The sequence below is a fragment of the Anneissia japonica genome, unplaced genomic scaffold (assembly GCF_011630105.1).
Source record: "Anneissia japonica isolate Jap-2015-1 unplaced genomic scaffold, ASM1163010v1 scaffold26_len2425191_cov177, whole genome shotgun sequence".
In the NCBI taxonomy this organism is placed as follows: domain Eukaryota; kingdom Metazoa; phylum Echinodermata; class Crinoidea; order Comatulida; family Comatulidae; genus Anneissia; species Anneissia japonica.
Window position 1 is genome coordinate 1,785,415 of NW_022685220.1, and position 24,692 is coordinate 1,810,106.

General features: G+C 35.7%; 1 protein-coding gene across 1 annotated transcript; it reads left to right on the top strand.

Annotated features, from left to right (window-relative positions):
- Window positions 1-1,102: 1,102 nt before the first annotated feature.
- Window positions 1,103-15,066, top strand: LOC117109149. The gene is made up of 2 exons (XM_033251403.1): window positions 1,103-1,267; window positions 13,491-15,066. The coding sequence occupies exon 2, from the start codon at window positions 13,507-13,509 to the stop codon at window positions 14,761-14,763; it is 1,257 nt and encodes a 418-aa protein (XP_033107294.1). The 5' UTR covers window positions 1,103-1,267; window positions 13,491-13,506; the 3' UTR covers window positions 14,764-15,066.
- Window positions 15,067-24,692: the final 9,626 nt, after the last annotated feature.

Here is a 24,692-nt window from a genome sequence, read left to right on the forward strand (position 1 = left end):
TGCAACAGAAAAAACTTCATGGTCACTACCTGAAATTCCAGGGTGTGGTGAAATATGTTTTTACAATGCTGATTTCATTTGTATAAAAGATGATCAATTATCGTTCCAACACTTGTAATGTCATTGGAACGTCTAGTCACAAAAGAGAACATTTGCGTTAAGTTCAAAGTATTGCACATTTCAGTTGATTAAAATGATTGTTCGGTACATTGCATTTATAAGAAATATTAAAATCACCTGCAAAAATAATAGATTTATACGTAAATGAATATCTTAAAATTGTATCAAAAGATTCCTGAAGTTTATCAAAGAAAAAAATGTTGGCGCTTGGAGGCCGACACAAGCAACCAATAAGGAGTTTTCCGTGTTTGGTGTGCACAACAGTACAAAAAAATTCAAGATCATCAACATGGAACTGTTCAGCAGATAATTTGTTGTAATTAGCACCCCACCTCCATGTCGGTTTCGATCTTGCGAAACACTGTGTAATCATATGGAAAAAGCTCGGAACTATCTACGGATGAGTCAAGCTATGTTTCTGTGATGAGAAGTAGAGATGGTTCTTCAGTAGAAACCACGGTTTCTAGATGATCACGTTTATTAACTATGCTTCGAGCATTGAAATAGAGTAATTTAGCCATAGTGCAACGAAAAGGTGTTGGTCCAGAAATGGAATGGATGTGTCCAAATGCGGATGAAAACTTTAAGTTATATGGAACATAATTTTGGTATAATGACAACAGAATTAAAAATGTAACAGTACTAGCAAAAGAATATTAGTGCACAAACGTTTGTCGGTACTTGTTTTTGTAAGCAAAAGTGAATGATCACGTCACGTGATCCGTGGAGTTAAATATACTTAGATCACGATGAAAAAATAATGTTCTATATCTTGAAAAAGACAAGTCATCATCAAATCCACGATTTGCCCTTGGAAAAAATCAGTGACTGCCAACTGTTTTAACACCTTTGAAAACACTCGATAGTGATTGGTTGGTTGTCCAGGTTTACTGCATTGCTTTCCACCAATCAACAGCAAGCTTCACTTTCCAATCATATAAGTATTTCCTTGTTTGGACTGCGGATACTATTTTCCTGACGATTGAAGCATAAACATCGAGACATTCTCAACAACAGTTCTCTTCAGAACGATCTACCTGGTGAACTGCAAGAATTTAACGATAACTTTAGGAACAATTAGCAAGTTAAGGTCGGAAGAACAGAGGAAGGCTAAGAAGACATATTATTTAGGAAAGAGATCAAATAGGTAAGTGGGCTGTTGGAGTCATAGTGTTTTAAAGGGCAAGTGCGGGTTTAAAATAAGTCGTCATATATTGCTTATTTAACCTTTTTTGAGTTCGGAAAAAATACAAAAAAAATTCAAAAACGTTAGATGTAACGACAATTACGGAAACAAAACATGATATGATGAGAAAACAAAATCAGGTGAAAACGAGGCTGATCACTTATTTCAGTAGCTTGGTAGCAACTTTCTAACCAACTCATTAATATTCATGAGCAGTCTGTCAATTTTGGCGAGCAGCTGATCGAGGAATCGTCCCGACGATGATCGAGCGAGTAGCCTCGACAATTACATACATACGGTTAGTGAGAAGTCGCGAGTTTTTGTGATCGTTTACGTACGCAGTAATAGAGAGAAGGTTTAGTCGTCGTCAGTTCAATCACGGAGGAATAATTCAATTGAATTAATATCAGTTTGTTGATAGTTAGGCCTACACCTATGGCTATGGCTATGCCTAGGATTAACACAGTCAATATCTACCCAGCACCAGCACTCCCGTCCCGCTCGCAACAGGTGAGTTCTCACGTAGCCTATCCAGTTGAAGCTGACGGTAAAGTTATTACCGTAGGTTTCTACTAGACTACTACTACTTATATTAATAGGCCTAGCTAGTCTGACCATAGAGATATGGTCGGACTAGGCCGGACTGTCACAATAGGCCCTATTTAAAAAGGCTGGGTAAATGCATAGAATATCGTTGTATAGGCCCTAGACTTTTCATGCCATGGCGACATTGTCACATTGTGCAAGTGCATTTTTTTTATTTCATAGAAAAATAGGCCTTCCTAGGTAGGCCTACTACTAAATAACTAGGCAGGCCTGGTCCTATGATACTAAATAATACGACTAGGCAGGCCTGGTCCTATGAAAAACTGTCTAGGCCTAAATGTTAAAACTGCACTGTCTAAATAATGGTGATATGTGCTATATAATACTTTTTTTTGTAGGACTACAATATAGGTGATAGGCATACATGACACCCTGGTCACATGGTATTCGACAATTCCCATGATGAGACAGAAATACCCCAACATTTGCCATTAGTGCAACCACCCAACCTGTACCCAAAACTGGCATCTAGTGAAACATGTACAAAAGATGGTGGTACAAAGCATACAAGCACCCAGCAAGACCTTGGAAAGAAACACCTGTCTCTTATACACATCTAGATGTGTATAAGAGACAGGTCATATATTGCTTATTTCTTTTGTTTTATCTTAATAGGAAGTTCCTTAAGATAGTATATAAACAATTAATTTATGTTTATATATAAATCTATGTCATGAATATTCATGAGGTACATTTATGATTGATTGGTTATCAATGATTTGTATATTTCTTATATGATGAGACTATTAGTTTAGTACTTGATTTGATCATTTGTGTTAAGGCAGATGTGAAGACAAGGTGGGGATTAATATTGAAATATATAATGCACGAAATTTATAATACAGTATGAAAATGTGGCTGAATATATACAGGAACAACTATTTTAATGTATGGCTTTCTACAGTCTGGTGTAAAGTTAGTCTATGAATTTGGTTATTTTGTAATGGCTGGATAATGCCTAAGTCTGCATGCTTTTAAACATTCGCTGATCAATTTGGTATTGCAATTTAAAAGAAAACTTCGATTTTGTTGTTGTACACCATTTTTTGTTTAGTATTTTGAAATATTTATATAGTTGAACTTGCCTATGTCGTATCCAAAATGCCATTGAGAAATTGTTTGACTTTAACCAAATTGACTTGCACTTACAGTATGGAAAACAACAATTCGGCATGTAAAATTAGATTGACTTAGAAGTTATGGCAAAGTCGTCTTAGGCAAGTTTAACTGATTTATTTATCATGTTTGATTGCCTTTTATTATTTACCATAGCCAAGATTTCTTCTTTCATGATGATTTTCAACATCAATGATATTTTTGGTGCTTTACTTGGTTATTGATTATTAGTGTACATAAATTCAAAAGTACTGGTGTTACTAAATAAATATTTTTTAAACACAATTTATCATCCTTGTACTGTATATGGCAAATAATTTATTACAATTGTATTTTCTCAGTTAATATAAAATTGTTTCACTGTACACAGAACAAAACACTGAAGCAGTCAGGTATTAAGATATATCACTGCATTTAACACACACTATTTATTATCAAAATATTAAATGTATCAATTTACAGTTAGTTTTACACCAATGTTAAGAATATGATAGAACAAGTTAAATTTATTTACTGTACACAAACCACAGAGCTCCAAATTTTAAAATATGAGACGCGAGTGGGGAAGACACAAGAATATTGCATTTGGAACATACTGTACTTAACAACAAAATGTTCGTGAAATCAATTTGGCTGGCTTATTCGCATCTGGCCTATCCACATCAATAGCAACAATTTCTATTACAGACTAGGCCTGGAAGGTTACACACAATTGGCTGGTGTAGTTATAGAAACTGTAGGCCTATTCTGACAAAATTTCCTTTCTTACCATGAGTGATGAGATATTGCAAGCATTTTTATCAATGATTCCTCTATCTGTATCATCATGTACAAACACCAGAAGGCTGGTTGTCGCGTACGTCGGTCAGGTTGAGGTGTGTAACAATTAAATATTGTAATGAGCTTTTAGTCGTTAATTTATGAATATTAATGAGTCCAAAACAGCTTTAAATTATTTTATATTAGGTGACATCTGAATATTCTCACTCAAGCAATTCCTGTATCTATAGCATCAAAATACCCAGGGTAGTCTTCACAGTCCCTAATCGAGCACAGAGTGCAAGATGGGATGACCCTTCTGTCCTTTTTTAGCCTGTTACACCTACCAAATGAATCCATCGATATCCAACATGTCAGCATTTCCTATTAGAGAAATTCAATAAGAAAGTTAAAACAGACCAGTTAAAAAATTTAGAGTGACTATTCTTACACCATTCAAAAACAAGTAGAATTGATATTACAATATCTTTATAATATCAGGAAATAGTCCTGGCACTAATCATCAATGATAATTTTTATTGAAAATATATATTAATTAACCATCACTGTGAAAAGCCCATATCCAAATGCATTGCAAAGTTGTATAACAATAGCCACTGCCTAAAATATTATTCTGAATAGAATTAACTATTTCATTAATATAGAACTTTTTTATAAATAATATAAAAATAAAAATTTGTTAAAAAGTTACAGATGAAGACAATTATAATTTAAACATGTATAGCACATATGTATAATAGGCTATTTTGTTTCTCAATCATTTTTAATGTAAAGTACAGTACTGTAATAATAATTCCCCTGTATTTTGACCATCAAAATGGCTGGACATTTGACCCTCTACTAGTTATTGATCCAGCATGGAAGAACAAGCAGGGTCACGCCTAGGCCAGGTGGTTGTAACTCAGACTCGAGTGTGTGCAGGCAATTTATCCTCCTCGGAAAATAAAGGCCGATTTCCGAGCAGCATTTGTCGAAAATTAGTTTGGAACTAATCTGAATATATAACCAAAAACAATGTATCATACAGAAGTTCTGTGCACCATTTTCCTAGCCATTTTCTGCGCAAATTTGAGCTAGATTTTGAGGTATCATCATCCACATTCCACGACGAATAAACTGGCATTTTAATAGAACCAGCCTGGCCTAACTAGCCAGGCCTAGGCTGCCTTCGAATAGATAGTTCCATGGATCAATCATTAACATGTAAATTACTGTACTTTATTCAAAATAGTGTTGTTCGTCTAATGTTTGAAATTATAGTTTTTATGACTAAATTAGGGGTCTAGGCCTAGGCCTACATCGCGCCAGGCAGTAGAGTAGCATTCCGTATTCTATACATGATACAGTACTGCATACAGTATATGCTAGGCTATGCCTAACCTACACAGGTAAGACAAGTTGGTAACAAACCTATTTAACGCCATTTCTAAGACCACTACTTCCAAGACTTCCATATTCCAACCGGCAAACGTATTTGTTTGGAAGATTCATTCTTCAAAAATGCAATCGACTTATTATATTATTATTATTATTAAATGTTTTCGCCAATCCCGATTTTTCAATTTTCCGCTCGCGACGACCATTCTCATCATCAGTTGGCTGTGTTAAAATCTCGTTACGGTTGAGTGAATCAGCTGACTCCCTGTCTAGTGCAAAATTCACGAAACAAAAACTGGGACAAACTGTTATTTTACACATAATTGAGACATTTTCATAAGTGAAAACCCATATAAATGAAAAGAACGGCCAAATTTACGTTGGAATATCTAAAGATTGACACGATTTTGTTATGGGGTTACCGAATGCAAGCATTTGAAGTCGGTCCATTTTAGTAAATTCCCTATCTTTTAACACTAGCTCAAAATCCTGTAGCACCACTTCGTTTTTTGGACCCAGTTCACGAGCCTCGTTTTCGAATACCGCGCTCCAAAATCAAATGACATCACGTTTTTTGTGGTCCCCCATCCCTCTATTTTATATTAAACATTAATTATTTCAAACCCGCACTTGGCCTTTAAATGTTAGTAGGATGATTTTATACTTTATTCGTGAGTTAGTGGGAAGCCAATCCAAATTAGGTATAATGGGAGATATGTGCGATGGTGGACCCAAAATTTAGTTTTGGGTTTTGACAAACAAGCTTAACAGAAAAAAAATATTAGTCCTTAATCATGTGAAGAAAAATAAATCTGACCTTTATTAATTTATAAAAAAAAATAATCTTGACTGAAATTATCTAATGGCATAAAGTTTTTTAACTATTCTAATTACCTGTTTATTGATTAAATGTGATTTTTTTCCGAAGCACCCCATTACATTAAAACTCTCTATCTGAATCTTTGTTACAGCTTTGCAGTATACTGATAGTCATTATACAATGTTGTTATTATTATTTATTATTATTATTATTATTATTATTATTATTATTATTATTATTATTATTATTATTATTATTAACATCATCATCATCATCATCGTCGTCGTAGGCGTCGTCGTCGTCATCGTCATCGCCATCATCACTATCATCATCATCATCATTATTGGTTTTTCCCAGCAGTACTGGGGAAAGCCATTGTTTTTGTTCTGATCTTTTTTCTTGCATATATTTTTCCTATCTTTTTTCATTGTTTGTTTTTTTGTTTTTTTCTGGCCGTCACTTTGGTCACTTCCCATGCTTCCCAATATTTAGTGTCAATCTATGGTGAGGTGTGCCTTTGTGGACCAAATTAAAATGATTTAAGGTCAAACAGTCAATGCTTGTGTTAGTGACGATCCAGTGAAGGGTGCAACTTTTAGGGTCCTTTCAATTTTTGTGGCCCCCAGACCTAAATATCTCTTTAAAAAATACCAATGGGTCTAAACGGAACATTCTATAATACTTTGTAAAGTCTTGTAAAAAAATGATTAATTCATTTAAATATTTGAGGACCCAGACATCTCTTTAAAAAACAATTGGTATAATTTAAACCAACAGTTTGCCAAGGTCGAGTAAAGAAATAATTAAGTTTTTGTGACGATCAGGAGTAGGGTGTAGATCTGAGGACTATTGAAAGGAAAACGTCCCATACCACATATTTCGAAAACGGATCAACTAATCTGAACGAAACATTCGGAAAAAGTTTAACCAAGTTACAAGGAAGATAGTATTATGTGTTTTTGACGAATCAGTCAAGGGTGTAAACTGGAGGATCATTTAATTTTTTAGATCCCAGACGTAAATATCTATAAAAAGTTTTTAATAGGTGTAAATGTAACTATCTATAATATTTTGTAAATATTTAGTAAAAAAATGACTGAATTTTTGTGATGATCTAGTGTAGGGTGTGAGTATGAGGATCATTTTTGTGATGATCCAGTCTAATAACGTCGCAGTGAACTTGCTTTTTTGTAGCACCAGCACCAGCAGCAGCAGCAACAACAGCAACAGCAGCAGCAACAACAACGACAACAACAACAACAACAACAACAACAATAATAATAATAATAATAATAATAATAAAACAGTACATAGTGAATTTGAAAGCTTCACAGTTTCTGGCAAAGAGTTCCACAGTTTCGGTGCAGGAATGTAAAAACTTCGCTCTCTACATCGAGACTTCACTGTTCTTCGAAGTTCGCTCAAATATGAAGGAGCACTAGATTTTAGGGTCTTGTATATAAAGCGACACATTTCGTATTTAATTCTCTTATTGATGGGAACCCAGTGTAACCCAGCTAACACAGGTGTGATGTTGTTTTAGTGAATGTGATCTTCCGTGTAGAAAGGTTCTGTAATCCTTGAAGGCGATGAAGCTGTGTTCTTGACTTGACATGACTTGACTTTATTCAGTATACCTTAATATCAACAATAAAATCAAATAACAAAGATTAATACAGACTTTAAAATAGTGAAAAAGATTAACAATTAAAATTCAATAAAATCTGATGTTGAACACTAGGTATACTAGATATCCCATGAAAGTTGTATGAAACTACTTATTTCCAATGGGGTCCTTGAGAGAAAAAAAGAAATAAAATTAAATTAAAAGTTCGCATAGCATAACATAGTAGGTTAAAAAGGCATATTCAAATGTGGTAATACAATTATTAAAAGTATAAAATTTCAAGGCAAAAATTTAAAAAATTAAAACAATGTAAAAATGTAAAAAATCGTAAGAATCAAAATACCTTTAAAACATAATTTTAAAAAAAGTGAAAATGTAATAGGTTATTTTAAAAATCAGAAAAGCTTTATTAAAACTATATTAGTATTTATATTTTGCATTAAAACAGACCTAAATGTATTACAACATTTCAGTTTGGTTTGCGAGATAACATTAAGTTTTGATTTTGAAAGTTGACATGCTTGTTAATGACTTTATTTCTTTTGGCAGGGAATTCCAATCTAGAATTTTAATAAAACGTAGAAGAAGCAACACTTTTATAATTGGAATTCGGAAATTTAAGGAACTACCTCGGGTATTGTGATTATGACTCATCGATATTCTAGAAAAATTTTCACTCATATACACAGGACTAATATCATTAAATATTTTAAAAGCGTGACAAAGGCAGAGAAATTTAACACGATCATCTACTTTTAAAAATCCTAGTTCTGATAGTTCGAATTGACCAACATGACATAATTCTTTATAAATCTTATTATCTTGTTTTGTTTAGTTTGAAGTCTATGTTTTAAATTCTTCGTTAGGCCTGTGTACCAAGAGGATGCAGTGTAATCAAATAAACATTGAATAAGTGCAGATGCTAAGATTTTACATGTTGGTCAATGCCTACTCTTAGATAATTTATAGATGTTACCCTCTCGATTATATTTCCTGAACATTCAATTTTAAATTCATTTGCTTGTTTAAGTTTTCGACTTGATCCAAATAAAGTACAGACGGTTTTGCCGATGTATCTTAGATACAACAGATAAAATACTTACAGGTCTATAGTTATTTACATCTGTACGTTTATTTTTCTTATATAACGGTCTAACTTTAGCCACTTTAAAATCATATGGTACCGTATTGATTGTAATTGTAATGTTTATAATTTAGTAATTGGCACTTTCAAAATTGTAGCAGCATCTCTTAAAAATCTAGCTAGAATATTATCAAGTCCGGTAGCTTTTGAAATATTTAGACATTTAAGTTGCGATTCAACAAATTCTTCATCAATAACTTCCGGTTTAAAACGACCCGCTGACGGTAAAATTCTGAAAAAATTTTCAGATTCTGATGTATAAAATGATTTGCAATCTTAGAAGGATCGGAAGAAACCTGGCCATCTATGTCTAAAGATACATTTGATTTTCCATTAGATTTCTTACTATAGCCTAGACCATTGAGTTGTTGCCACAACACTCTCTGATTTGATTTGCTTTCTTCAAGTTTGTTCATAATAAATTGCGTTTTGGCCTTCTTAATGTATTTTTGAATTTCATTTCTTAATTTACAGTATCCTTTATAGAGATCTTCATTTTGACGGTCTTTATTTAACTTGCGTAGTACCTCATTCCTTTCGTGAATTTTACTCAATATCTCCGGTGTCATCCATTTATCTGTGCGCTGTTTCACACGAACCTTTTTAATCGGTGCAAATTTGTCCAGAACTGATAAAAAAGGTTGTTTTAAAAGTTGTTGAAATATTCACATCTATCTGGTTTATTGACCAGTCAACATTGGATAGCGCGTCCACGAATGCGTCTATGTCATAATTTTTTAGGCTTCTTATGTTAATCACCTTTGGTTCTGATACTGGACTCTGTGATCTTTCGAGTGCAAAAAATAGCAAAATGGTCGCTAATGCCAATTTGCATAACTCCAGACTGGCATATTTTAACTGGATTGTTGCACTGAATATAATCAAATTCTTTGATAAATTGTTTAAGACTAAACTGCTTCAACATGTCAGTATAACGCTTGTAGATATTCGAGGTGGTGTTTTTGATGTCAATGTTGAAATCACCAAGGATGACCAACTCTGTGCTATTGCGAATTTTCATAAGGGTATAGGTGGCAAACAAATTCAGCATGACTCTGCTGTGGGCGGTAGATTGTTCCCACAAGGATTGGTTTTGTTTTGGGAAGTAATAAATCACACCAAATTCCTTCAACGGCATCACAGTTTAAGTCGTCTCTTTGTCTGAAAGCAATGTCTTCCCGTCTGAAGGTACAGACACCCCCACCGTTTCTGTTCCTGTCGTTGCGTATAACAGTGAATCCTTCAATCGCTATTTCGTTATTACTCACAGTTTCATCCAGCCATGTTTCAGTTATACAGACTACGGCGGCTCTTGTCATCAGAACAAGTAATTTTAATTCGGAAAGCTTCGGAAGAATTGATCTTGCATTTAGATGTATGTTAATACCATATAAAAATGAGTTGTGTAAATCAATTTCATGCTGCATCCCGTGTAAGATGTTGCCGATTATTGCAATGCTTAATAATAATAATTGTAAATGTTATGGAATGTTTTTTTTTACATCCTCTAATTACTCAACGCGGCTGTTTTTGCAGTTAACAGGAGAGCAAGTGATCATCGCGTTGTACGTGGTTCCAATGTAAGTTTTGTTTATGTTTGTCTCATCGACATGGTGCCGGTGAAATTACTAAAACCAGCCAGTGGCCGCGCCAGCGGGGGGGGGGGAGACAGGGGCTTAAGCCTCCACCGGACAGGTCAAGCCCCCCCCCCCATCTGGCAGAGCCCGTCGGGCAGTCAGACTAAGAAATATATTATAAAAATAGGCCCACGCCAAGCCAACACATGCCTGTAACAATCAGAGATGTCGTTTCTGGCCACCCTGAGGTTCCTATTATTAAGAAAATCTCATTTGGGAGGGGGAAAACCCTCTCAAACCCTTCCCCCAGCTCGGGCCTATGAGCCCAAGTCCACCTGTCGGACAACTCGCACCACCCCACCCCCACAAAAAAAATATATCCTAGAGCCGCCACTGAAACCAGCCAATTTTATGATAGAGACCCTTGGATGATATTGGTGTTGATTTCTGTTGAGTTCTTTATAACTGCAGCGGAAACCCATAATTACGAACCCCGATTGTTAATTTTAACAAAGACAGGTGGTGACAGCTCCGCCACTACTTTGCTCAGAGTACCAACGACATTATTCCAAGTGAAGCTTCAAAACGAACAATCCTGACCCCCCCCCCTCCCCCCACTCTTGAGCTGCCAAGCAAAACAAAATCTAGACCTACCTTTTCAGAACCTGACCTGTGTTTTTAAGCCTAAAAATACAAATCATCATGCAAAACTTACCCTTGTTATTATTATTATTATTATTATTATTATTATTATTATTATTATTATTATTATTATATTTTATTTTCAAAAGTAAAAGTGCGTTTTTCATGTCTATGGGCTCATCGATTCATTGAAAAAAGTATACGTATGCAACTATTAAATTTCTTGTTCTGTATTTATACACGTATGGCAGTATAGACCTCAATTTTCCAGGACTCGAGATGAATATTCCGGAGAGCGTGGGATCGTCTTCGGTTTTCAGATCGAAAGCGCAATGAAATTCGAGTGCTGTCGGATGTGTGGTGGAGCTAGAATTGAATCGGTAAGTATTCCATTTTCAAACATTTATTATATCAAGTCTTAGAAGTGTTAAGGTCATGATAATTTAGTGATGATTCAGTGTGATTGTGTCCTGTTTGTGAGATTTTTAGTGCAGCTATAGTTGTGCTTTTTTTTTTTATAATTGAATTAGGCCTAGGGGCCTAGGCGGAACGTCGCTAGGCTAGGCTGGTCTTTCAATTTCAGGCTAGGCCTAGGTCTAACCTAATATTAAGTATTCCATTAGCTTCTCTACCTAGGGTAGATCTAGGCTTAGGTGTCTAAACGAACAGTGATATTTTATATTTGATATTAATTAGAAATTGCCAGATTATTTGATGTCTGTATGTGGCAACAGGCTCATCACAGACGCCATATTGTAATTTTATGGTGATAAATATTTTTTTCCATGATTATACTTAGGAGGTAGGTGTATATTTTGATCTCCAAATATTTTACTAATAAATCAACAATTAATTAATTATCGAATTAAATAATAGGAATCGCACACCTTTTATCTGTGAATTTGGCAACAAATATTGTGCTTTAATCTTCACATGTACTTTTGTTCGCAGGTTGTTGGTGTTTGCACAAAATCCAGGTCATTGTGGTAGCTCGTAGGTCCCTTCATCTGTATTCCTGTTACTTTTCTTTCTGATCCATATTGCTTTTTTGATCGTGCGTTGGAGTCTGGATGATTCTTTTGTAGTATTTTGGTAGTGTTCCAGTTTGCTATGTGGTTATGTCTGACCATGTGGTCTGTTATGGCTGATTTGTGGTTAACAGATGATGTTGAGGTGCGAGCTGCCCTTTTGTGTTCTCCTCCTGTATCATTGGTAATATCTGCTTTATGTTTGGCTAGTCCGGTATGTAGAGGTCTTCCAGTTTCTCCCACATATACGGCATCACAAAGGAAAAGTAACAACATGAATGGAGATAAGGAGCCTACAAGTTATCACATATTTACGATGACCTTCTACACCATCCCAGGGAACAAAGAACCCCACGGAAAAGTCCTCAAATACCAACATAGGGTGCACGTCATCGGATGACATCGGCCGATGACGAATTGATCTGAGATTAGGTCATTAAACCGATGAAGATACTATTTCGAAACCGGTTTAAATACTGTAGTATTTAAAGAAGTTTAAATATTTAAAAGCATATTGTTGATAAAGCATTTATTTGAATACTGAAAAACATATTGTAGATAAAGCATTATTTTATTTAAAGATTTTAATACTGAGAAGCACGATATGAATAAACCGTTTTTTTAAATTCTTTATTTAACCACTTTTTTGAAACAGTTTTAAATATTGAGAAAATATTAAAAAGTTTTAAATATTTTTTGTTTAAACAGATTTAAATACTGTGAAGGCAATTGTGGTTAACAATAAAACAAGATCTACTACTAACATGTCTATTAGCATATTATTATGTTGTTTTGTAGCATTGTAAACAAAATTTTTGAAACCAACATTTCTACCAACCTTTAATACTAAAACTAAAAATCAGTACACACTTTTATGTACTGAAGTATCTATTAGTATTAAATAAACATAAATTGCATACTCGCAGCATTTTACTTTCTATTAGAAACTGCTAGTAAGCCTAGGCCTATTTACTGTAATAAAAATGAGAAAATTTACCTGACCGTTTTCAAGAAAGGGAAAACATTGAATCTTGAAGAACTTAAAAGTTATTAAAAGACACCCTCAAAAGTCAGAAAAGCTCATTTCCCGCCATCTAGGAATCAACATTTTCCTGGGGGAGGACCCCGACCCCCTTTCATTTTGGGGATTTGGAAACATTCTGACACCCCTCCCCTAAAATTGAACCCAGATCCACCCCTGTTTTCTGCAGGACGAGTTTTGTTTTCCTATGTAATGTTATGTGTAATGTTGTGTTTCTAACGCATGATGAAATCGTCCGGTCTCTCCCGAAAAGCAAACAATTTCTTTGGTTTATAACATTTTGTTTAAAAGTTAGTTTCATTATTAAATAAATTTACTCATGTTAAAACGTAGGTGTGCTAAGGTTAACCCTGTATTTCTACTTGGTTGTAGATCTAGAAATGATTTCCTGTTAGCTTCTATATGGATCCTTTTTTTCTTTTCAGGCTCAGAAAGAAGACCATGTATCTCGCTTTATTTTGCGTTTTGGTTTTTGCGTCATCGGGCTACGGAGAAGATGAAAAAGAAGTTCTTAACAAGGTCAATGCTGGTATAGAAGCCGGAAATGGGATCGTCGAACTTCTTGGTGATGAAAAATTGTCAAAAAATTTTGGTAAAATCGGCCGGATCAGCCCGAAAATTGGACCATTCCTAGGTGCCATTGGTCCAGCAGTAGCGTTGATTTCCATATTCTTGCCAGATTCGCCGTCTCCTGAATTGCAATACATGAAGAAAAAATTCGCCGAAATGGACGAAAAGTTCGACAAAGTGTTTACGCAGTTTGGCGAAGTGAAAAATCTTATTCGAGAAACATCCCTGAAAGCTCAGTATGGACAATATGAACACATAATATTGGCTTTGTCTTATCGCCTACAACTGTTTCTGAACGCTCCAACTGATTCAGTACAAGGACGGAAGGCGACATTTATCACTGCTTACGAGAGGACTTATGGCAGCGCCACATACCACCTCTGGCGCGGTATGATGGAACAGACTGTTCTGTCGGATAACATTCCGGAAACAGCCATTAAATATACAGACAGCCACCGCGGACGAGTTCAAAGAATAATGAAAGGAATTAATAACTTAATATTACAGGGTGTGAAAGTCCATCTATCGTACCTGAAAGCCAAAGGCCGAGATGCCACATATGAAGATGAAAAGAATATCTGGGAAGACAAAATCAAACAGTTAGTTAACCATATGAAGAGCGTAGACCAAAAAGTGAAAATTGTTTGGCATGAACAGCTCGGAACCGATTTAAAGAACAATTTGGCTTTGTTAAATGGTAAGAGTCACAGTTACTTCGCTGATAAATTCTATGCATTCCTCAATGAAAAATATGACTGGAGAGATTGGCACATTGTTGTTTACAACGAAATTTCCGGACAAAATCGTCATTGGCTGAAACAGTGCGGCGGGTATCATTCATTCCGCAAGCATGGCAGAAATATCGTCATAGCAAGCGTTCAGGAAGAAAAAGTAGCCATTGATACAAGACACGCCACAAACTTGCTCAAAGCTGTCAAAATTTCTTCATTTTGGAATAATTATGGAGCTAACAAAATTTACAATAATTTGCCGGCTGAACTTAAGAATGGTTGCAATTATGCGGCAACAGGCGTCATAGAGAAAAACGCAAATGTTCATCACCGGGCCCCAAATTGGCGTTGTGCCCTTGTTGACAGAGGAAAGTACAGGCTTCATGCGTTCGGTTGAATAAAATGACACACTAGCTTTAGATAAACGGCTCTGATTTATGTTATTGCAATTTTTTTTACATAAAGTGTTTGTGGTAGTTATGGTGTTTAATAATTTCTAAGGTAAAACAAACTAAAATGACAGATGTTTGACTAAATTTTTAAACTTGCCAAGATGTGTATGATTCCAAGGATAATCCCCGGTATTCTTAAAACAGACTTTAGTCGTAGTTCGAGCTAAAACTTAAAAAATACGTCATTTTGTTTTCTTAAAAACAAACTTTTACTAGCACTACGACTATGACGCAAGCCTCGACTAAAATGATACCTCCGCAGGCCTATTTTTTTATGGTCAGGCTCAGGCTAAATCGCCGACTTCAAAAATACGTCATTTTGTTTTCTTAAAAACAAACTTTGACTAGCACTACGACTAAATGACGCAAACCTCGACTAAAATGATACCTCCGCAGGCCTATTTTTTATGGTGAGGCTCAGGCTAAATTGCCGACTTTAAATATTTACCCCACTAAAAACGTGTCACAATAAAGTGAAACGAAGAAAATCGATTGTATTCGCAGTTTTGAAATATCTTCGGTGTGTTGAACAAAAGAGACATCAAGTTTAGCTTCCAAAAGGAGAAATTAACATGTTTTGGTAGCCACATGCGATAGTTCCTGATTTGCACGAAAATCTCCTCGCGTTGCGATCACCCAAAGCAATTAAACAGAAGGACGCACATCTCGGGACACCAAAGGTTATAATGCTGCGTTCATTAGAACTTGTGAAAACTGATTTCACAACTTGTAACATGCGAGTACACAAGAAGAGTGCATTCATTTGACGAACGCTAAATGGCTGCTGTCACTTTTGCAATGTGTTCGGAAATAAAACATAGAAAAAAACTTTTTTTTTTTTAAATCTGAAATGATATTACTTAATAAACACATTGCAATAAATACTTTGCTCATTGTGCATAGTTTGTGTTACATTTGCCATTTTCCACACTACTTGTGCAAATCGAGGAAGAAAATTCTACTCGAGTTCACAACTTAATCGCGCGTCGTGCGGTGATTACAAAGGCCTAATGATATTTTGCACTAACATTAGACTAAAATTATATTCTTCATTTCAACATTAATTTTACCTTAGTTGTGGTGTATTGTCGTTCATGAGACTCACTTCGCAGAAAAAATTAATAAATTTTCTGTATCTACTCAAAATTAAATGTTCGTTTGTGGCCCTTAGTCCAACATTGTCAAAATGACAGTTTAATGTTACATAAGAACATGACATTTTTTTAAATTCATAAATTTTCAATTGCTATAACTTTTCATTTTCTTGGTCAATTTTCACAAATCAAATTGCAGTTTATAGAAGCATTTACCCAGCTCGCTGTCAAAAGAAATCAGATGTAACAGACATTGCGAATTACCTAAAATTAATAAAATAGTAACTAACACCATAAAACGTATGGCACGCATAGACTAATAATTGACGGCTGTATTCGCAACTATTATCAGATTGTCGATGCCACAGTAAAGATCAAAGGACTGTACGTACGCGCTATGTTTGAGAGCGGAGATGTGCGTCCTTCTGTTGAATTACCTTGGATCACCTAGCTCAAAGAGTATAATTATAAACTCTTTGCCTAGCTTCACTATAACAACAACAAAGATAGCGCCGCCCTCGCTCGGGCCCAACTATCTCCAAAGAAAGCAAATTTTTAGTGACTGTTCAAATTCTTTATCGTAATATGTTAACAACTAATATAGTTTTTATTATAGAAAATAAATTAAGCGAATGATGGTATATTATGAATTATGAGGAAATACGTTTTTGAACCACAGACGGCAGCTTATTCATCCGCGTTACCGGATCTCTAAAATTTCGTCTGCTATTGCCCTGTTTATTGGTTAGTTTGATAGTCGTGGCTTGCCAGTCGTCAGTTGAACTAAAACTAGGACTACATTTAGTCGTAGTTAAAACTTCGACTACGTTGTTTGTGAATATAAATTGAAGTTGAAGTTGCAACTAGCACTAAATGAAGTTCTAGTCCACTAAAGTTTGTTTTAAGAATACGGGCGTATATGTATGATTTCAAATGCACATCTAGCTTAAACTATCTACAAGCATACTTATAACACAAATCTTTTGACTACAAAAATGCTTTATATCAGCTATTTTAAAGTATTTAAATTTAAGTTTGTTGCTACTGTACACTGATATAGAAACTATACTTGATTCTGCTATATTTGATAGTCAATATTTGTGATTACAAATATGCTTTATATAAGCTATTTTTATTAAGTATTTGAATTTAAGTCTGTTGCTACACTGATATAGCTTAATATTTCTTATTCGGAATTTGCTTCATATCAATCAGTTACTTTGAAATTTCTGATCTTAAGTATGTTGTTACACTGCTATATAGCTGCTATATTAGTTGATATTGCTGAGTCTGGAAATGCTTTATATTTGTTATATAAAAATATATTTTTTCTGTTGCTAGACTGATATAGAAGCTATATTTAACATTTTGATATTTTTTTTATTTATTTATGAATACGTCTGTAGCTAATTGATGTTTTTGAATCTGGAATTGCTTTCTGCTAGTTTGAAATTTCTGATCTTAGGTATATTTCTACACTGATATAGCTGTTATAATTGATAGTTGATATTTCAGGTTTTAAATATGCTTTATTTCTGGTATATCAAAACATGGAGGTATAAAATAGATCGAAATACCTTCAATTAATTGCGTAGGTATGCTGATTTAGCTGATATTTTTCATAAGTGATGTTTTGGATTTTTGAAATGCTTTATATCAAGTGTGTAGTTACCCAGGTACTGTAAAGCATCTATAATTGATTAATATAGTTGATTTTGTTTTTTGTGAAATGCTTTATATATAGGCCTAGGCTTTATATTTGCTAATAGTCAACTATTATAATTTCAAGTGGATAAGTGTGTGTTGCTACACTGATAAATAGTGGATAGAGGATAGTATGTTGCTATAGTGATATAGCTGCTATATTTCATATTTGATGTTTGAGATTTTGAATATACTTTGATTAAACCTGCCGCTGCACTGATGTAGATGCTACATTTGATAGTTGAGGTTTTTGATTGCAAAAAATATATATGTAAGTGATGCACATATCTTTATATCAGCTATAGAGGAATTTCTGAAATAAGCAGGGGTCCCAAGTCTCTTGGATCTTGTGGGAGTGTACTGGAAATAGTAGGGTCTCCCCACTCACGAGGGCAAGCAAACTGCATGTATTCCGTGAGGGAGGAACATACCACGTTACCTTAATAACAAGGCAGCCAATCAACACTCAGGCCATTGTGCACGTCGCATTGAATTGATTTAAATACCACATAAGAAGTCTTTAGTCTCGGTATATGGCAATTAATTATCGTTTTCCTTCTCTTGATTTCCTTCATCAGCGGATCACCTCTTGTTATTGTCAGAGATCATAATCATTTTTGGTGATACGCTTCACGAGCGGATCACCTCTTGTTATTATCAGGTTCATCATCCTAATATTCTGCTTTTTTATTCTTTCTATCTCCCCATTTCTGTTAACATGATATCTCAAAATTCCCAAGATACGAGTTACGAACATGAACGCTTCAACGTACATTTGGCTTGGCCTGGAACTGATACAATAACGTTTTCAAATTGCTCAGTCATGCGTGACGCCATTTACTTTAGGATAAGTTTGATCGTCGCGTATTCATTTAATTTAATTCGAAAAGTTCGATTTTCAGCTGTTTTCGCTATTTTTTCGCACATTTCTCTTCATAACTTTACTTCTACTTGTCCGATTTTCGCCATTGTTCTTTTATTCTATTCTAAATTTAATAACAGTTGTAGTACTCTTAATTTTAATTCATAAGATTGCCAAATCTCGTCGGACTTTTTAATTTTGTAACCGTGGTTTTGCAAATTTTTCCGTGTAAAACCTACGGTTTTAGCAGAAATGTGGTGAACCGCCCGAAGTTTTTTTTGTAGTAGCTCCGCTGATATTGGGCCGATTTTCGGCATTGTTGTGGCAACATGTAGCTTTATTTATTACATACAACATTATGTAAAAATCAATGTGATTGGTTAACAAATGACGTCGGACTTATTTTTGTAAGAATCAATCAGTAGCAAGTCAGTTTAGAAGCCAATGCATTAGAATAGCGAACGAGTATTCGACCGTATTGTCGAGCAGAAGGAGCTTAACTTTGGAGTTAAAATTTAGAATGTTATTAGCATTATTTTTGCTATGGTACAATTTATTATTAGCATTATCTTTGAAATGGTACAATTCGCACGCTACAACGACCAGCCATTGAATTCGCTTCGACGCGATAAGGGGATTATCAAATCCTACGCAAAGGCAATTTTTATCAACTGGGTGATCAAACTTATCCTAATGCGCGCAATTTTGCGTGTTTTACATTATCAATCATATCATCCTAACCAGTTGTCATGTGTTGTCAGTTTTTTAATTATATTCAGTGGCTATAAACTTCAGGTCAAGGTTGAATGACACGTACCAAAATATTTAACATGTGCGTAATTACGCGCGCACGCGTGCGTCAAAATTTTAAAATGCTCAAAATCACTTTTTTACTTAATTATAACATGGCCGGCGGAACCGGGGGCCGGGCCCCCCCCCCCACTTTTTGGCAAAAAATATATAATGCCTGGAGATGTTTGTATGATCGGAAAGAAATGCAAGAAAGGAAAGAGGGATGAAGAAGGAGAAGGATGGGAAAGAGAATGTTTATCCAGTCCCCGACCGAGTTACATTTTCTCGCAATTCATATCTCTGGTAGGGGTCATGAGTCCTTACCCCTCTCTTGAGCAACAAAAAAAAAAAGGAAAAAAAAAAAGAATTTTACACCTACCTTTTCAGGACCCGTGAGCTGATTTTTATGTTACAATAAGAAAATTAGAATTTTGAAGAACATAAACGTCATTAAAACACACTTCTAATGTCTCACTACTCATTTATTTATGTATATATACACACATAAAATAAAAAATGAGAAAAATTTACCTGACCGTTTTCAAGAGAGGAAACCTTGAATTTTGAAGAATATAAAAAGGCATTTAAAAGACATTTCAGAAGTCAGGAAGGCTCATTTCCCGCATTCTAGCAATCGAAGGGGGGGAAAACCTTGAATTTTGAAGAAATTCAAAGTAATTAAAAGACACCTTAGAAGTCGGGAAAGCTCATTTTCGTCTTCTAGGAATCAACATTTTCCCGGGGGAGAATCCCCGGACCCCTCTTTCTTTTTAGGATTTATTGATTCATGGAAAAAATCTTATGAATGAATTTTAATTAAAATCGCTTAAAGATACTTCAGAAGTCGGGAAAGTTCATTTCCCACCATTTAGAAGAAATCAACATTTTCCGGGAAGAACACGAACCTCCCTTTTCTCTTTGGGTTCATCGCTAAAAGATACTTCAAAAGTCGGGAAAGCTAATTTTCAAGAGGGGAAAACCTTGAATTTTGAAGAACCTAAAAGTAATTAAAAGACACCTCAGAAGTCGGGAAAACTCATTTTCCGGGGGAATGCTTCCCCGACGGGGGTGGGGGATATAGCTGCGTTCGGCCGGGCAGGCTATTGCCCCCCCGTCGGGGAAGCATAGCGCGCCCCTCCTCCCCCCCCCCGTCGGGTAAGACGATAAGTTTTGTCAATGAGATTTCAACATTAGAAAGCATAGCCTACATGAAGTCATATTATAGTAACTCGATGGCTATCAAAAAAGTAATAAAAATCCGCCATAATTCATCAAATGTCAGTGGCTTTCAGAAGGCTTCGCCCCTGGATCCCCACCGGGGGCCCTGGGCGGCCCCCGGGCCCCCAGCCAAGTGAAACTCGATTTGCTCCACTAGCCCCACAGACGTTGGGGACTTTAGCCCCTCCGTCGGGCAGGTCCTGGCGCTACCACTGCTCAAAAGTCAAGAACGGTCATTTCCCGCCATCTAGAAATCAACATTTTCCGGGGGTAGGACCTGACCCTGATTATACCCCTTTTACACTGCAAGCAAAAATCTGGATGTAACCCGGGATTTTCCAATACCCGAGTAAAATTCTCCCGAGTCCTACTCGGGTTGCCAAATATTCCGGGAGGAACGTGCGGGACACATTCAGCGAGGACAACCCGGGTGCATTCCAGAGTCGCCAGTGTAAACAGCACCGAAATTGATTCCGGAATTAGGCCCTAGGCCTTACCTGGCGCCTACCGCAGCTGTGGTCAGGTAGGCCTAAACTTTGCCTACAACGGGCTAGGCCTAGACACTTGTCAAACACTCTACGCTCCGGTATAGACTTGATATCAAAACTGCTGATTTAATTCGCATAATTTAGAAACAATCTGCAGGTACATTGCTTCAATATTGTCAATTGACAATTCGTGACGACGAGGAACTCGAGCGAAGTGATGATCACCATCGCAACAAAAACTGAGGGCGGTATTTGCATCCGAGTTCCAGAGCCGTAGATAGAGCATAGAGCTATTAAACAACTAGAGTGCTGATAAGTCGGCGCAGCAATGCAGAGTTATGTATGTGTACCATCCAAGATGGCCGTCGTAGTAAAGCGCCACCTTCAGGCTTAGTATACATATTATTACATATTAATAAGCCCTCTGACTGACTATTATTTCATTAATGATAATGAGTAATGGTAATAACAAATTACTAAACTATTGTAGCCAAAACGAGGCCAAGTGGAGCATCTTATTCAAAAATAAAGTGCCAAGGAATGAAAATTAAAATCGTGTACATTACACCCAAACACCGCAACGCTCGAGTTTCAAACATACGGGTAACTAGCTGTACTGAACTTTCTGAGTAAGTTGAGGGCGCAATTGGAAACGATGGTGCTTAGCGGAATTTGATTGGCTAAATCTATGTCAGCCATCTTGGATGGTACACACACAGTTCTGCGTATTTCGAACAGCGAATACATTGCGGTTAGCGCTCTAGTATTCTTATTATATCTATGAGATAGAGAGAGTTTGGCCAACTTGGCGCATGGACGCCATGTCGTTACCAAACAGCCCAGGCGCATGCGCGCGTATAGCTTTAATGTTTTGTTTTGGTGACAACATGGCCGGTGTAAGTCATGTGATTGCGATCCACCCAATCACACGCGCGTATATCGAATCCCGTGAAACAGAGTTGGCCAAACTCTCTCTATCTACGGCTCTGTCGAGTTCCAGAGCCATAGATAGAAAGAGTTGCGACATTGAGAATTTAGAAGCCATTTTGGCTATGTTCTCACACGGCAGCTAACGGTTAGCAGGATCAGGATCCTGCTAACCGTTAGCTGCATGTACGTCCATGCGAGAAAATCTCGATCCGGATACCAACAATATGATGGTCGAATCACTGGCCAATAAGAAACTGGAAATTGTAAACGCGTACGTGTGATTGTTTGATGATAGAAACGCCCTCAACTTGCTAACCGATAGCGCTTGCTAACCGTTAGCGTATCCGGATACCGCTAACGGTAAGCGCTAACCGATTGGGCGTTCTCACGCAGGTGCTAACGGTTAGCGCTAACGGTTAGATCCCGATCCGGATACTATGGCTCTCGTGAGAACCAGGCTTCACAGTGTCATACGCGATGCGCGTTCTGTGTCTAACGTGATGTGCGCGCATGCATTCCTGTGTATAATATTGTATAATACAGTTAGCGGCCGCCTGTATTATAGTTTAATTCCATTTAATATTTTTAGCAGTCGAATTTCATGTAACTCTATTTTTAGATTTTTTTTAATGATTTCACTACTTTATATCCAATTTCATATTATAAATACTGTAATAATTTACTATTTTTGAGCAGTTCTTTAATCCTCGCCGATAGACCAAGAGAGCCCTTCGATGGCAAGCATTCTTCAATTAGGCAATCCTGCCATAATAGACCCTTAAGTAGCTCCTGTTATTTTTGCAAATAAATGATATGTAAGACCAGCAAAAATTAATTAAATGTGTATATCAAAATGTAATTAAAATCCGTATATAGGGTATATAGATTGTTGCTCTTTAAATTAGAATATGAGCGAGCCCTATACAATTTTTTTGTTATTAATTTGATTATTATTATTTATAAGTATTAAAATAGTATAGGTCAGTTGGCCGCAATATATAAATTGTGCTTTGCTGTAAATGTTATAAATTGTAAGTGTTAAATGACATACAGGATCTGTGATATATTCAACTTGTGTAATTGTGTAACGTATATTATTGTATTAAAAGTCTCTGTTTTAATATTGTATTATGGCTGTACAGTATGTTACTTTTATAAACACACTGCAAGAGCGTGTCCGCGTCGTTTTCAAGATAAAGTTATAATAATTATATAATAGTATGCAATAGAAACAGCAGATTATAAAACATCACCTTTATTTTCATTGTCATTCGTATTCATACAGGTTGTACAAAGAATTGAAATTAAGAAGAACAATAATTTTAATATTGTTTAGCGAACAACTTTTAAAGATCGTCAGAAAAGGGCGAAAAAAAAATTATTTTTTTTTTTCTTATTTAGCTTAATATTTCTCCGAACGCATCTAGAAGAATGAGAAAATAAAATTTTAATGATGAACGTAAACAGCGTAATAATGCTTTAAACTGATAAATGCTTTAAATTTTTATAATTAAGGAAGATATATATATATATGTGTGTGTATATATATATGTATATACACACACACATATATATATATATATATAATTAAGGAATATAGATTCTGATTGTCAGGTTTATATATATATATATATATCAGTGGTGGTCATAAAAATCTGTCGGAGGGCCAAAGTGAATTTCTGATTTAACACCAAGGGCCGCACCCAAACTTTGTGCTTCTAAAAACCTCCATGCACTGCTTTTACACCACTTTATTCCCATATTTAATATTACTTCTTACATATGATCGAGCCTTAAAACACAAGGTTTCTTCTAGACAGTTTTACTTGGCGGGCCGCACACAACTATTAAAAACAATTAAAACCAAAGAAAAAATTACCATTAAATAAAATATGTTGGGTCTTCGTTGATTAAATGTGACGAATTAACGATAACTGAAAACATTTCTTATTTTAATTTCAATCATTTACGCGAGCACGCACGCGCGCAAATATTCGATTATATATGAATTCTTATACACTGTCCATACTAAGTGATGTTAAATATAAAATATAAATGTAAACCCAATTAAGTGTGTGAAATTAATATGCAATGTACGTAACACATATACTTTGCATGTGTTCATCGGGAAGATTATGAAACAAATTGGACGGTGTGTACCACGTGACTTTCGTAAACCAAGGACTCTTTATATATATATGGCTCTGCCGAGTTCGTTGCCAGTGTAGAATGGGAGCAATTCGGGATCAACCCGGATTTTTTTCATTCGATGTAAATGGGAAATGCACCAAGGATTACTCTGGAAGTAACCCGGGTCGATTCTGCCTTTGGCGTGTTTCAGGCCATTTTGAGCATTTCAAATTTTTTTGACATTTTTAACTACGTGAGCGCAGTTTTACGCGCACAGCACGTACGGAAGCTAGAAATTACGTTGTTTTGTTTGGTTTTTTTTGTTTTTTTTTTACATATTTTGGGTTCCTGACATTGTATTCATTAATTTCCATTCTTTTCAGTCATCTTATGGCCAATAGCAATGTCGTACGCGTGCATCAAACAGGAATCTTTGCGCGCGTTTGTGCCGATATACAGTGTAAATATGCTAAAATCAGGCCTATTTTTAATGGGTTTTAGCTCTTTAGAATGAAAGGTGACCCCCAATTTTTATTACATATTCTGAAAGCACATGAGTTGTAAATATGATTTTATAGATCATAATGGCTGATCGGACATTTGAAAATACGCATTTGAGCGTATCTGCCTTATCTTTGAGCAATCGTCTCTGAACT